The sequence below is a fragment of the Podarcis vaucheri genome, assembly GCF_965113315.1.
Source record: "Podarcis vaucheri genome assembly, chromosome: 6".
In the NCBI taxonomy this organism is placed as follows: Eukaryota; Metazoa; Chordata; class Lepidosauria; order Squamata; family Lacertidae; genus Podarcis; species Podarcis vaucheri.
Window position 1 is genome coordinate 99,387,139 of NC_138764.1, and position 16,036 is coordinate 99,403,174.

Consider the following 16,036-nt stretch of genomic DNA (forward strand, 5'->3'; position numbering starts at 1 on the left):
GCTTGACCCAAGAGTTTAAGCTGCATCTTCATTAGGGCTGGGTGATATCTCAATCTATCACCCAAAACCGGTTTGAAGAGCATGTCGTGATATTGGTTCCATAGTTTTTGACCTGGCAATATATCACAAATCATGGGGTGTGTGTTATGCAAAATCATAATGTGGGTAAAATTGTGATGCCAGACAATGCCTCTGCATAGCTCCATCCTTATTTCAGATATTGTGATACTGTGTATCATTATATCACAATGTTTGTCTGGTGATATATCGTGATGTTGAAACCCAGGTATCAGCCAGCCCTAATCTTCATAGTGAAGGACTCTTAATAGATAGGTTTCCATTTCAATTCCTGATTGCATTTATTCTGCACTGGGGGCGGAGGGTGGAAATCCACATTGTGCACCTAGGAAATGTGATTTGTACTGGTGAAATGTATTATGCAAATTACACCTGACACTTTGGAAACAAATGGAAGGAACGGGGAGGAACAGATTAGATGCAATCTGTGGCACCTGGTGCCTTTGCTCCACTATGTTGGCAGAGTACAATGGTTTCTTGTCAAACAGGATTCCTTGCTGGCTACGAAGAGGGGATCTTAGCAATTCCAGTGCCTGCTCCTGCTCAAAGGTATTGTCAGTACCATTTTGGATCCCCCAAGTCTTTCTATGGAAGCAACACAGCAAATGCTTTTACAAGCAAAGTTATGGGATGCTGCTTCTAACTACTTTAGCTGCTCTCCCACAGAGCAGCCCATGCTGTGTACGGAAGAAGGGGCTTCCCCATTCTTGGCATGACAGAGGAAAGCGCTCTGTGAACTTGTATAACTCCAGCTGACACTGCCAGAAACGGGGACCCTGTAGCTTTGTGGGTCTCTGAGCTTCAGCTTCCTCTCCCATTGACTTTATCTTTCCTTTGCTTCAGAGCCGCAAAGCTGATGCTTCCGATCTCAAGAGCAGCACACGGCAGCTTTTGCTTGTCTATGCCTTTTCAGACTGCCAGAGGAGGATCTGAACATTCCTGCAGTGCAAACAAAGCTCCCTGCAAATACAAAAACTAAAAAGGCAGGAAGAAGAGTTCGAGCCAACCCTTCTTCCAGGCATGGTAGTTTAATAAGTGTGCAAAGATGGGATTCCCCCCACCTGCAGCCTAATGTGGTTTGGCCCAGCAAAAGCTGTACCAGATGTCTCTTCTGATCATGTGGACCAGCCAAGATGTACAGTCCAGTGGTGGCCAGATGTGGTATGTCTTTCCTCCAGTTTGCTCAGTTTCATTACGAAACTGAACTCTGAAGATCAGGAGAACTTGAATTCATATTTTTCATTTCCACCAAGGCGTACCTCCCACAAAATTCTGTCCTCTTCACCTCCACTGCTCCTTGCCATTTATTCAAACACTCCTCAACAAGACCCTTCACTCGGCCTTGTTTGGTTCTGAAGAGCTTCAGCTCATTACCCAGCCAGTGCTAAACTTCTCCATTGACTTGCCAGGAGGGACTGAGTCCATTATGTTAAGTGCCTCTATTTGCACTTGCTTTAAAGGAACACAGCTGTGTTCTCAGGAGTATATATGACAACAGATGCCGTCATGCTATGGATAAACTTTAATTGACCAGCCCCCCCTCCCGCCCCCCCCAAAGAGATATAGAAGATGAAGATGGCTTAGGCAAGTGATGCAACCTTGGAAGGCATCATTGGAGCTCCCCAGGAATGGTTCATGCGCAGACATTACAGCAAATCGTTCGTAGCAGCCTTCTCCAGCGTTCAGCTTTGCCCCTTCCAGGTGGATTGGAATCGGTTGAATGGGATGCGATGGATTCCTTTCCAGAGTTGTTTGGATCCTAGATCATTCCTGCCAGCCAAGGAGGTAGGAATAGGCCCACAGTCCCCAGCAAGCAAACAATGATGAACATCCAGAGGAAAATTCTGTCAATGACCATTGCCACGTACTTCCAGTCCTCCTTCACCTGGAATGAGAGAGAAGGAAGGACACTTACTGTACATTCAGAAAGCAGGAAGAAAGACTGTAGGTGTTTGCCAATTACTGGTTGGCCAAGAGGCACATAGATTTTTCTGTGTCTGTGATGGTGAGGTCATCTAAGGCAGAGCTGTCACCAGAGTTGGCAATGTGGGTAGGCAAACCCAAAGTTGGTTGGTTTTGGTCATGGGGAGCCTTGCCTTATAGGACATCCTATTGACTGAATGTGTTTTGAAACCACAGTTCATTCAAAAGAATCCAGGGATGGTTATCAATAAAAAAACAACCCAATGAAAACCGCCGGACAAAAAAAGTATCAAAAACAGTCCATTTCTGCAAGTATGAGCGGGATGTGTGAGCTTGCCTTTTGTCTGTAAGTTGCCCAGAGTGGCTGGGGAAACCCAACCAGATGGGCAGGGAATAATAATAATAATAATAATAATAATAATAATAATAATATCGGTTGGAATGACAATGCAGGGTTTGAAAGTTGTCAGTCATCGTCCCAGATCATTACTGATACTTAGCCTGCTTCTGTATTTCGTCTTCATAGCAGATGTTGCTGAAGAGCCTAATTATAACCCTAATGGTAGATCTGATGATGGTTCACCACAGGGAGTTGTTCTGGGTGGCTATGACATCTTGTCTCCTATGAATCAGAGACAAGCCATAAGTGTCACTCAAAACAACTCCCTGTATGACCACCTTTTGTTGAATGATCGCTGGATCTGCTGCCAGCCAGCAAACAGCAGCTCCCAAGTGCTAAAATATAAGACTTGAGCCTTTCTGAGATTGGTTGCAAGTATCACCGCAGCATTATAAGACGCTAACAAAACAATGAAGTTGAAAGAGGTATTCATCATACCACTTAAAGATTTAAAGCAATAATTATTTGGAGCTTACTTAGAAGGCCTGCAACCCACCTGGCACAGGGCTTTGTGAGCCACTGGTGGATCATCACCCACAACTTGGGAAAATGCTTGTCAGGAGTGCGTGCAGGAGCCAGGCCCTGTGACCAGTAGGGCTTCGCAGGACTGGGGCCTTCCTAAGTTTGTTCTGGAGAGGCAAGGTGTGGCCACACAGGTGAGGCTGATTGGTGCACCTGGTGCCATAGCCGGGAAGGGATATAAGGTCAGCATTTCCCTTCGGCTCTTTGCCACAGCAACACGTTTCCTGCCTTGCTTGCGTTTGACTCCTTGCTTCCTGATCCTCGGACCTCAGCTCCTTGACTCCTTGCCCCTCAGACCCTTGACTTCGTAACTCCCTGCTCCCTGACCATCGGACCCCTGGCTTCTGGACTCTAGTTCCTGCTCCCACCCCGCCATCTTGCCCCCGGTCCCGATATCCTTAGCCAGGACGTCGATCGCCTGTAGACCTGACCGTGACAACGCTGGTCTCTACACTCATCTCCAGGCCTTCAAAGAGTCTTTCCCAGGCCTACCTAGAGATACTAGGTAGAACCTGAGACCTTCTGCATGCCAAGCAGCTGCTCTGCTCCTGAGATACCTCAAAGGTTATTCGCAAACATTGACATGCCAGTCACCAACATTAGTGAACCTTCTATCAGTCAGAGTGGAAAAAGTTGAGCTGGTATAGAACATATGTAATATATAACTGGAGGGACACAGGTGGTGCTGTGGGTTAAACCACAGAGCCTAGGACTTGCCGATCAGAAGGTCGGCAGTTCGAATCCCCGCGACGGGGTGAGCTCCTGTTGCTCGGTCCCTTCTCCTGCCAACCTAGCAATTCGAAAGCGCATCAAAGTGCAGGTAGATCAATAGGTACCACTCCGGCAGGAAGGTAAACGGCGTTTCCGTGCGCTGCTCTGTTTCGCCAGAAACGGCTTAGTCATGCTGGCCACATGACTCGGAAGCTGTACGCCGGCTCCCTCGGCCAATAAAGCAAGATAAGCGCCACAACCCCAGAGTCAGCCACGCCTGGACCTAATGGTCAGGGGTCCTTTTACCTTTAATATATAACTGAATCATACGATTATAGACTTGGAAAGAACCATGAGTGTCATTTAGTCCAACCCTCTGCAGTGTAGGAGTCTTGAACCCACAACCCTGTCTCAAGCGCTACTGACTGAGAGAGAGAGAGAGAGAGAGAGAGAGAGAGAGAGAGAGATGATAGAAATAGAGATATTCCAGCCATGAAAAAGTCAAAGCATTTTTTAAAAATAAAGAATAGTTCTACCTAGGGACATCCTGTCAGTTACATATTTCCCAGCTGTCCTTCTATACACTTAAGGAAATGCAAAAAGTTTGCAACATTGCTGTCAATCATTCAGTTCTATTGACCAAAAGTCTCTTCCCATCTAGCATTTGGCGCATTGACTGAAGATGTTTAGCACCCCCTGGAGAATTGCCACTTCTTCCAAGCCTTCCTTACTCAAAATTGCTCAGATGTTTGGCCCAGGGTGGAACCTCAGTTGTTCATCATCATTATTTTCAAAAATATTGTTTACTTATTGCCTTTTTAAAAAAGATTAAAATAAAAAGCGTACAGTTTAGGTTGTGCCTGAAGTAATGTGAAACTATGGCCAGTGCTTCTTAATGACCATTTCTCTTTGGTGATTCAAAAGAAAGCAGATGGTTGCTATTAGCACAATAAGCCACAGATTCTGCCTATCATCGTTCAATATTGGGAGCTGTCTTTGTTTCCTAAATCTTTCTAATGAAATTTGGGAAGAGATCAGCAAGTTACTGGCTGAAATGCCTGTGTTCTATTTTTACTCACACCAAGCATAATTACCGCCCAGTCAGTCTGACATCAATAGCAGGGAAGATTCTGGAGCAGATCATTAAGCAAACAGTCTGTGAGCACCTAGAAAGGAATGCTGTGATCACCAATAGTCAGCATGGATTTCTGAAAAATAAGTCATGTCAGACTAACCTGATCTCGTTTTTTGACAGAATCACAAGCCTGGTAGATGAAGGGAATGCAGATGCAGTGGATGTAGCCTACCTTGATTTCAGCAAGGTATTTGACAAGGTGCCCCATGATATTCTTGTAAAGAAGCTGGTAAAATGCGGTCTTGACTATGCTACCACTCAGTGGATTTGTAACTGGCTGACTGACCGAACCCAAAGGGTGCTCATCAATGGTTCCTCTTCATCCTGGAGAAGAGTGACTAGTGGGGTGCCACAGGGTTCTGTCTTGGGCCCGGTCTTATTCAACATCTTTATCAACGACTTGGATGATGGACTCAAGGGCATCCTGATCAAATTTGCAGATGACACCAAACTGGGAGGGGTGGCTAACACCCCAGAGGACAGGATCACACTTCAAAACGACCTTGACAGATTAGAGAACTGGGCAAAAATAAACAAGATGAATTTTAACAGGGAGAAATGTAAAGTATTGCACTTGGGCAAAAAAAATGAGAGGCACAAATACAAGATGGGTGACACCTGGCTTGAGAGCAGTACATGTGAAAAGGATCTAGGAGTCTTGGTTGACCACAAACTTGACATGAGCCAACAGTGTGACGCGGCAGCTAAAAAAGCCAATGCAATTCTGGGCTGCATCAATAGGAGTATAGCATCTAGATCAAGGGAAGTAATAGTGCCACTGTATTCTGCTCTGGTCAGACCACACCTGGAGTACTGTGTCCAGTTCTGGGCACCACAATTCAAGAAGGACACTGACAAACTGGAACGTGTCCAGAGGAGGGCAACCAAAATGGTCAAAGGCCTGGAAACAATGCCTTATGAGGAACGGCTAAGGGAGCTGGGCATGTTTAGCCTGGAGAAGAGGAGGTTAAGGGGTGATATGATAGCCATGTTCAAATATATAAAAGGATGTCACATAGAGGAGGGAGAAAGGTTGTTTTCTGCTGCTCCGGAGAAGCGGACACGGAGCAATGGATCCAAACTACAAGAAAGAAGATTCCACCTAAACATTAGGAAGAACTTCCTGACAGTAAGAGCTGTTCGACAGTGGAATTTGCTGCCAAGGAGTGTGGTGGAGTCTCCTACTTTGGAGGTCTTTAAGCAGAGGCTTGACAACCATATGTCAGGAGTGCTCTGATGGTGTTTCCTGCTTGGCAGGGGGTTGGACTCGATGGCCCTTGTGGTCTCTTCCAACTCTATGATTCTATGATTCTATGATTCTATGATAAGCAGAAGAAGTGTGGGGCTTAATGGGATCTTATATCCGACAATGTTCTCAACTGCGGTTACAACATTGCTCCAATAATGGAATCCTACCACATACAAGGGCGGAGGGAAGCACTCGTTGCCTTTTAACATTAACAACAAATACTGGGAATATTCCCATACATTCTCTATAATGTCACTGAACTATGATACTATCGACAGAGATTTTCTTTCCAGCTAAGGCTTTGAGGAAACTCTCTGCAGATTTTAACATTTTATGTGGTTTTTATGGTATGATTGTATGTGAAATAGTTGTAAATGGCTCTGCTAATTTTTGTGAATAGTGATACACTCACACATCACCTGGGATAGCTCAGTTGACAGAGCATGAGACTCTTAATTTCAGGGTCGGAAATTGGGCAAATGATTCCTGCATTGCAGTGGTTTGAGCTAGATGATCCTAGTGGCTCCTTCCAACTCTACAAATAAAATCAATCAATATATCTATTGATAAATTGCCTTTGGCTGTGACCTCTGTCCTGTTGGTACAGAACAAGACTTAGAATGGACAAACCTGTAATTGCTCCAGGCTTTGTGGAGTCCTGGCGAGGCTCATGGGATGGAGCCATCATATGAACTTGGATGAGGGCTGAGGTCAACTGCTCTGGTTCTCTGTACTATCAGAAGGACACAAAGGACAGGGCCTTCTCTGTGGCGGCTTCAATGTGATAAAATGCCATCTCAAGAGCAGTCCACCTGGCTTCATCTCAGCTCCTTTTTCCAGTGAGCAATTAAAACCTATTTCCCCCCAGCATGCCTTTGAGGGTGCCACATTTTAACGACAGTTTTCTGATGCTGCTTTTTAAAACTTTGATAACCAGTCGATTCTGTCAATTGCCTATCCAAGGAAAGTGAGCAATGGATCCAAACTACAAGAAAGAAGATTCCACCTAAACATTAGGAAGAACTTCCTGACAGTAAGAGCTGTTCGAGAGTGGAATTTGCTGCCAAGGAGTGTGGTGGAGTCTCCTTCTTTGGAGGTCTTTAAGCAGAGGCTTGACAACCATATGTCAGGAGTGCTCTGATGGTGTTTCCTGCTTGGCAGGGGGTTGGACTCGATGGCCCTTCTGGTCTCTTCCAACTCTATGATTCTGTGAGGGCATCCATGGCTGCAACTGATGATAGCTACATGCAACCTCCATATTCAGGGGCAGTATAGCACTGACTAGCAGCTGCTGAAGAATAACTGGGAGAGGGTTATTGACCTCATGACCTGATTGTGGGCACGTCAAATTGAGTATCTGCTGCTGGCCACTGTAGGGAACAGGACATTGGACTAAATAGTTCACTGGTTTGATTGGTCAGGACTCTCTTTATATCAGTCTTCTTCTTAGTTTATTTTTAAAGTTTAGAAGCATTGTGGTTTATTTGTATTTTCTTCACCTCTTTAGAGTACGCCTTTGAAACCCAGAAGGGCTACAGCTCAGTGGTAGAACATCTGTCTGGCATGCAGAATGTCCTAGCTTCAATTCCTTGCACCTTCAGGTAAGGCTGAGAGAGACCCAAGTCTTAATCCCTGGAGAGCCACTGCCAGCCAGAGCTTGATGAACCAGCCAAGCTTGGGATAAGGCAGTTTCCTATGTTCCCAAGTGAGACAGTAAAGGTAAAGGGACCCCTGACCATTAGGTCCAGTTGTGGCTGACTCTGGGGTTGCAGCGCTCATCTCGCTTTATTGGACAAGGGAGTCGGCGTACCGCTTCCGGATCATGTGGCCAGCATGACTAAGCCTCTTCTGATGAACCAGAGCAGCGCACGGAAACGCCGTTTACCTTCCCACCGGAGTAGTACCTATTTATCTTCTTGCACTTGATGTGCTTTTGAACTGCTAGGTTGACAGGAGCAGGGACCGAGCAATGGGAGCTCACCCCATCGTGGGGATTCGAACCGCTGACCTTCTGATCGGCAAGCCCTAGGTTCTGTGGTATAACCCACAGCACCACCCACAAGACAGTAAAGGATGCCCAAATTCTAAACTGGAAAGAGGGTTCAGAATTTCTTGAAACAGCTACCTGAGTTAAACTACTACGTCACCCTGGGAAGAGAGCACAAGCTATTTGTCCTCCTCTCACCCTTCAAGAAGCCCCCTCCCAAGCATTAGCCCCTGCTATCCACATAACCAGTCTTCTGATCTGTCATTCTGTCCAGCTTGACAGTTACCGCAAAAGCGGCTGTGTAAAATCATCCGTCACCCTCACTTCCTACATTAATTATTACCATGCCATGGTGGTGTTGCTGCTTCTTCAAATCTCAAAACGCCAGGAAAAATCATGTCACATCAAGATGGTGCTAACGTCCGAGTGAAGCATGTTGTGATTCTGCTATCAGCTCTTGGAATTATTTATGGCGCTTAAGTTATCTGGCAAATTCCCCTCTTTGCTCTGCTTGCAAATCGTTACCAAAAACGTGCTCTGGTTTCTTATTTTAGGCTGTCAAGTTACAAGTACAAAAATAGGGCAGCAGCTTAAGAACTGCCCCCTCACCAAAGGACACAGATGAGCATAAACCCCATTTTCCAATACCTTGGTTCTCAAAATCCCTTCCAGAAGTCCGTTCCAAAACCAAAGCGTTCCAAAACCAAGATGCGGTTTCCCATAGAAAGTAATGCAAAATGGATTACTCCATTCCAGACTTTCAAAAACAACCCCTAAAATAGCAATTTAACATGAATTTTACTATCTAACGAGACCATCGATCCATAAACTGAAAGCAATAAACAATGTACACAATCAATCAATCAGTAGCTGAACTGGGTTCCACACAGTCACAAAAACAAAACAAAGAAAGCCACAAAACCAATGCGAAAAAATAGCAAAAACAGACAGACCTCAGTGTAACACTCAAAATGGAAGTATGGCACTCAAATCGGAAGCATAACACTCAAAATGGAGGACGTTCAGCTTCTGAAAAAAGTTTGCAAACCAGAACACTTACTTCCAGGTTTGCAGTGTTTGGGTTCCAAGTTGTTTTGAGTACCAAGGCATTTGCGAACCAAGGTACTACTGTACACAAGTTTAGGTAAAGGTAAAGGTACCCCTGACCATCAGGTCCAGTCGTGACTGACTCTGGGGTTGCGCGCTCATCTCGCTCAAGAGGCCAGGAGCTGGCGCTTGTCCGCAGACAGCTTCTGGGTCATGTGGCCAGCATGACTAAGCCGCTTCTGGCGAACCAGCGCAGCACACGGAAATGCAGTTTACCTTCCCGCCGGAGAGCGGTCCCTATTTATCTACTTGCACTTTGAGGTGCTTTCGAACTGCTAGGTTGGCAGGAGCTGGGACCGAGCAACGGGAGCTCACCCCGTCACGGGGATTCGAACTGCCGACCTTCCGATCAGCAAGTCCTAGCTCTGTGGTTTAACCCACAGCACCACCCGCGTCCCTTACACAAGTTTAGAAGTGTATAATTCAAGTGAAATGCAACAGCTCTCACCGTATTGAGGAAGACTGAGCAGGTGAGATTTGTGCCAGTCTCCTGCCCAGGTTCTAACTATGGATGGGCAACTTCACAGCTCTTCCAACCCTCTCTGCTTGAGCTGGATAGCCCTTCTGATAAGGGACTGCCATCTATAAAGCAGGACAAAGGGCCACCCTAGTTCAAAACAATGAATTTCAGTAAGACCATGTAAGCCATTCCATTCAAAGGCTCCATCACTAATACTAAGAGATCTTAAGTGGGTCCTAGTTTGTTTGAGAGTCCACTTCAAGGTCAGAACATAAGAAGAGCCTGTTGCATCAAGCCAATGAGGATATGATACCCATCTTCAAATATCTCGAGGGCTGTCACATGGAAGAGGGAACAAGCTTGTTTTCTCCTGCTCTGGAGGGTAGGACTCAAACCAATGGCTGCAAGTTACAAGAAAGGATATTCCAAATAAACATCAGGAAGATATCGCTGTGGGCCATCGATTGATAAAACTGAAGTGGTGGACTTGGCATGTCTATGACTCTAAAATTTTGGCAGAATTTGGTTTCAGCTTCTTACATCCATGCTTATTTAACTTCATCAATGTCTGCATGTTTCCCCAAGAATCAAATTAAATTAATATCAAGCCTACTAGACATGTTCTCTGGGGGGCAATTAACGCCCCCCGCCCAGTACTTTTTAGGATGGAGAAATCAGCTCACAGAGGAGAAAAAGAGCTACTTATATTTCAAAAGAACAGCTTACAATTTAACTTGATTTGGAGGTCTGGAACTCGGCCCTTTATTCATTGTAATGAGACTTGGAGGAGCGGGGAACTGACCGGGATAAAAGTCTCAGCTTAGAATGGAAGGAGTTTCAAAGGGTAGGTGGCACCACATTAAAGGCCTGTGAGTTTGGAATGCCCCTCCTGATAAGATGGTACCTGCAGGATGCCCTTTCTGGCAGAGAGCAGTGATCAGTTGGGTATTTAAAGGGTGAGATAATCTTGGTCCCAGACTGTATGGGGCAGTGATGGCCAAACTTGACCATCCAGCTGTTTAGGGACTACAACTCCCATCATCCCTAGCTAACAGGACCAGTGGTCAGGGATGATGGGAAGTATAGTCCCAAAACAGCTGGATGGCCAAGTTTGGCCATCACTGGTATAGGGCTTTGCATACCAGTTCCAGCACTTTGAACATAGCTCAGTACCCAATTTGCAGCCAGTGTATCTCAGCCATGTTTTGGAAACCAGTTTACCAACAAACACTAGCACGAAAATACCTCCCTCATGGGGTCCTACATAGCATGCTGTTCTATACATTTTTTTTTCAAATTGCTGTCCATTTCTCCCCTTCCTGTAGTTCTTTGTATAAGCAGCTTTGCACAAAATCCAGCATTCAGGAAGACTCCCCAACAAAATGGCGGATGAATAGTCTCGGTGGGCCATGCTAACATCTTAGGGGACCCCATGTTAGTTGGCATACGGAGCAGAGAGAAAGCATTTACTTTATTCGCAAGCAATTTCCTCCAAAGAAAACTCTCGATATTATTAGGAGCATAATGATGGGAGTGAGGACGAATGGACTTGCCAGTTTCACTTTCTCATTTTTCCAGTCTCAACTTTAATTCTCCACATTTCTATATCAGCTTGCTTTTTTAAAAATTCATCAGCATTTTAGTGCAAAATTCACCTAATCTACACATTTTTGTATGTGATGTTACCTAACAAACCCATTTTTGCAAGGCAAAGTTTTCTAATATGATATATTTTACTATGTAGTTTTCACCAATATATGCATCTATTTACACATTTTACCCAATCACGTGATTTTTATTTGTACACTTGGCTGGAGAATTGCAAAATTCAGAAAAGTGCTGTTTTCAAAGTGTGGCTGATTTTCACTTTGTGCTTTGTTTCGGAAAGCGTGACTTACACATGTTCACCTTTAAATGTGAACTGAATCACTTTTCTCACCCATCTCTAGTTGAGAGTCACCAGGACTAGAACCAAAAACCTTTGTCTGAGACCAGGGAGAAGAGTCGGCGGAAGAAGATTGGAAAAAGTTCAAAGATTATTTACAGAAATACTGTAAAATTAATGAACGTTAGAATGATGTTGGATAGAAACTAAGTGGTCTTTTGCTGTAATGCTATAAGGGAATATGAGAAAATGGTTATTAATAGGTAAAAAATTAATGTTATAATATTTAAAAATTGAAGATTAAGATGAATGAAGAGGGGAGCGATTTGCTGAATTAACAATTTGAACTGGAATACAGAAAAGGAAGGCGTGAGGAGGTCCGGGAAATAAGCAAATGAAAAATATGTGATGGAAAGACTGAACTGTTTTTAAACTATTTTTATTTTGTATTTTTCTTTTTTCTTTTTATTTTGTAATTTTTTGAAAATCTTAATAAATATCTTATTTTAAAAAAATAGAACCAAGAACCTTTGGGCCTGGACTCTCCTCCAGTGAGACAAAAGACTCCTGGGACAGCGATTTCCATCCACTCAAGTAACCCACTGGCCTTCCCCCACCTGGTAAGGCTATACAAGTATCCAGGTCAAACGCGAGCTTTGGGATGTTGGATAGAGGCTATTTTGAATGAGAGACCAGAGGACCTTTAAGAGACACCAATCAGAGTGCCAATTTATTCAGCCCAATGCGTTTTGATTACAGTCTTCGTCAGGGGCAAAGCAACTCTGTATTTTCTATGTGCTCTATTGCAAAGTGATTCAGCAGAGCAAACAGAAAATAAACACTGACAAATGTTGCAATCCAAATGCAGCGGGCTGAATAAATGAGATTTTTTTTGAGTGAAACTCAGAGGTCCTTTCCTGCTTCGTTACTGAACTGCTGACGTTCCCACCCTGCTCTTTCTCTGTCTGGATTTCTCTCAAGCCCTTTAGCTAGGGAAGATGTTCCCCACATGTGGTTGGACTAAATCCGGATTAAGGGGTTTTCCCAGGACAGCGGAGGGTGTGTGTGCTGTGTCCCATTGGTGAAGTGGTGGTGACACTCTTTTCTGATAGGAAAAGCTCTGGGGATGGGGACAAAAAATGGGGAGGGGTTCAAGGAGGGTCAGTTGCAGGGGGGAGTGAGAAATGTCCCTATTTTCATCCGAGGAATGTTGGAGGGTATGCAGGAACAGACCCAAACAAACACAGGTAACTAGCGCCTAGCAAATCCCAATTGCACAAGGCCATTTTTGGAACACCCTATTGCTTCCTTCTTTTGGCTTTGTTTTTTCCTTTTAAAAACAAAAACAAAACACCCAACAACAACATCATCATCACCAACAAAAAACCTCAAGCACTTAATTAGAAGAACCACTTACTTTTAATACAACCACATTCCCCTTGTGGCAGTGAGGCTTCTGCGGAATACTGATCAGGAACTTAAAGACAGGCACATCCTGATAAGTGATGGCTTGTTAAATTCCCCCCTTTCAGACCAATCCTTCCTATGCATATTTATGTGAAAGTAAATCCCACCGAATTCATGGGGATTGAGAGTTAGATGAGATGAGATGATGGGAGATACATGGCTGTATTTCCCATTTCTAAATGGAAGCTAAATGCAGCTGGGAGGGGCAGGAATTGGCTTGGATGCTCACTTAACACCTGCATATTTCCTCCTGTTGGGCAAATAGCTCATTTTCTAAGGGGAAAGGGGAAACTTTCTAGATTAAAGAAAAAATGTTAAAAATCAAAGGGACTCCAGGATCCATGTTCACTCCATACATTCAGAGCACTATGACACCACTTTAAACAGTCATGGCCTCCCCCCAATAATTTTGGGAGCTTAAAAGCTGTTAGGTGACCCCCATTAGTTGTTAGGGCCAAAAGGATGATCAGTTTTCACACATGCCAGCAATTAAAACGGAGAGGGGGGACAGTAGCATTTATCTTGGCTCTGACATTGTTTTCTGGTTTTGACTGCAGACAAGCATCAAGGGCATCTAGGAAACTTTGGGTTGCAGCCGACTAAGTCCTACTCAAAGTAGACCTATAAAAATGAATGGAACTAGGCCAGTCATTAATGGGTCTGTTCTGAGTACAACTAATATGTGGGATATAAAGCTGTCAGTCAAGTCCAACATCCCGAGAGAGGACTAACTGCCTCTATGTGGCAGGCAGTTTTGTCAGTTGGTTGAAGAAGAAGAAGAAGAAGAAGAAGAAGAAGAAGAAGAAGAGTAGTTTGGATTTGATATCCCACTTTATCACTACTCTAAGGAGTCTCAAAGTGGTTAACAATCTCCTTTGCCTTCCTCCCCCACAACAAACACTCTGTCAGGTGAGTGGGGCTGAGAGACTTCAGAGAAGTGTGACTGGCCCAAGGTCACCCAGCAGCTGCATTTGGAGGAGCGGGGAATCGAACCCGGTTCACCAGATTACGAGACTGCCACTCTTAACCACTACACCACACTGGCTCCACGCTGGTTGGTCGGTGCTGCAAGGAGTGTTAACTGGTAACTGCTCGGATGCAGTCTTCTCATGACTCACTACTATCTAGTATATAGTTTATCTGTTATGCAACCTAAGCCTGCCTTCAGGAACAACTCTGTAAACCTGAATGAATCTGATAGTAAAGTAGTTTATGTTAATATGATTCAGATTCATGTGTGTTTTCTTTAAGAGGGACAGAAAGGGATATCAACCAGGAAGGTATAATTATTGATAGGACTCAAACGAGTTAGCAACCCATTTGTCACTGCATAAACTCAAACAGGGGATCATTTAAACTCTGCTAAATTATATAAACGTTTCCACATAATACTGGATGCTGCCTTTTTGTCCCAATAGACTTTTGTATGGAAGCATTCTTCTTCTTCTTCTTTTGAAAAAGCCCAATAACCTTGCCTTTAAAGAGTCAGATGCCATCAAGCTGTTTTTATAAGGACGACATCATTTCCTGTAATGGGGGAGAAAAGCCATTCTGCAGCCAGTTAATTCTGGTGCTCAAGCATAATGGCTGCAAAGGTGCACAGGATGAATAAGCCAACTGTCCTATTTCCAGTTCAGACAAGAACATTTCATTTCCTCTCTAAATGATGGATTGCTTCCATTTATTATGCAGGACAAGACTAAACCCCCAACATTTCCAAGGGAGTTGGGAACTCAGGCTTAATGTCTGCCACTCAGATATTAGACAGGCTGTGTGTCCTCTTTGGTCCCAGTGAGCAAACACAGAGTTCAGCATCCTGAGAATCTTAGTTTTCCTTTTTTTTAAAAGAGAGAGAGAGAGAGAGAGAGAGAGAGAGAGAGAGAGAGAGAGAGAGAGAGTTGCTTGTCCTTAAGATCAGGTCAGGAACTTGTGATCCTGCCTGTGTTGCTAGACTAGAACCCACATCGTTCTAGATCACTGGACATGCCAACTGGGGTTGATGGGCCACAGGTTCCCCAACACGCACCCATGCCCCAAGACAGAATGAACATGAAGTTAAGTGGTAAGTTTCATCAGCCAAGCATGTCTCGCTGGATGGTTACATGGTTTATTTATTCCTAAGAGCAGTTATGAGGCTGGAGGAGACTCTCAAGAGTCTCATGGACTGCAAGAAGATCAAACCTATCCATTCTGAAACCCATCCATCATCCCTGAGCGCTCATTGGAAGGACAGATCCTGAAGCTGAGGCTCCAATACTTTGACCACCTCATGAGAAGAGAAGACTTCCTGGAAAAGACCCTGATGTTGGGAAAGACTGAGGGCACAAGGAGAAGGGGGAGACAGAAGATGAGATGGCTGGACAGTGTTCTTGAAGCTACCAACATGAGTTTGACCGAACTGTGGGAGGCAGTGGAAGACAGGAGTGCCTGGTGTGCTGTGGTCCATGGGGTCACAAAGAGTCAGACATGACTAAACGACTAAACAACAACAAGAAGATCAGTTTATACTGCCTTCTCATAAAATACCACAGCAGTGTGAAGCAATACAAACCCACGGAAAATATATTCTGCAAAAAATTGTCAAATATATTCAACATGATTTGCATGCTACATGTTCCTGATTCAGCCCCCGGCCTCTCCAGGCAGGACTGGGAGTGTCCACTCCCTAAAATGCTGATGAACTGCTTCCAGTCAGGTGTCAACAATCCTGAGTTAGATGGACAAGTGGTCTCACTGAACTGAAGGCCGCCTCCTGTGTTCCTATTTAAACCAGCTTTCAATACAGAACCATGATGACTAGATTCTTGCTTTATTTGCAGAAGAAGGGATGCAGCTCAGCAGCGGAGCACATGCTATAGGTTCTAGGTTCAGTTCACGGCATCTCTAGGTAAAGTGGAGAAAGACACCTGTCTGCAGGTAATGGTAAAGGTAAAGGGAGCCTGGATGGTTAAGTTTAATCAAAGGCGACTGTGGGATGTGGCACTCATCTTGCTTTCAGGCCAAGGGAGCCAGTGTTTGTCCACAGACAGCTTTCCGGCTCATGTAGCCAGCATGACTAAAACACTACCAGTGGAACAGAACACCGTGACGGAAACCAAAGCACATGGAAATG

The 16,036-nt window shown here is 44.5% G+C and overlaps 1 protein-coding gene across 3 annotated transcripts in view; it reads right to left on the reverse strand.

The window, feature by feature from the left end:
- Positions 1-1,635: 1,635 nt before the first annotated feature.
- Positions 1,636-16,036, reverse strand: part of CHRNA4 (cholinergic receptor nicotinic alpha 4 subunit) — a 91,221-nt gene continuing 76,820 nt past the window's right edge. For all 3 annotated transcript variants that reach the window (XM_082226040.1, XM_082226039.1, XM_082226041.1), the window contains one exon: positions 1,636-1,963. In XM_082226040.1, the coding sequence (XP_082082166.1) occupies positions 1,838-1,963 (126 nt within the window). In that variant the 3' untranslated portion in view covers positions 1,636-1,837. The remainder of the gene's footprint in view (positions 1,964-16,036) is intronic.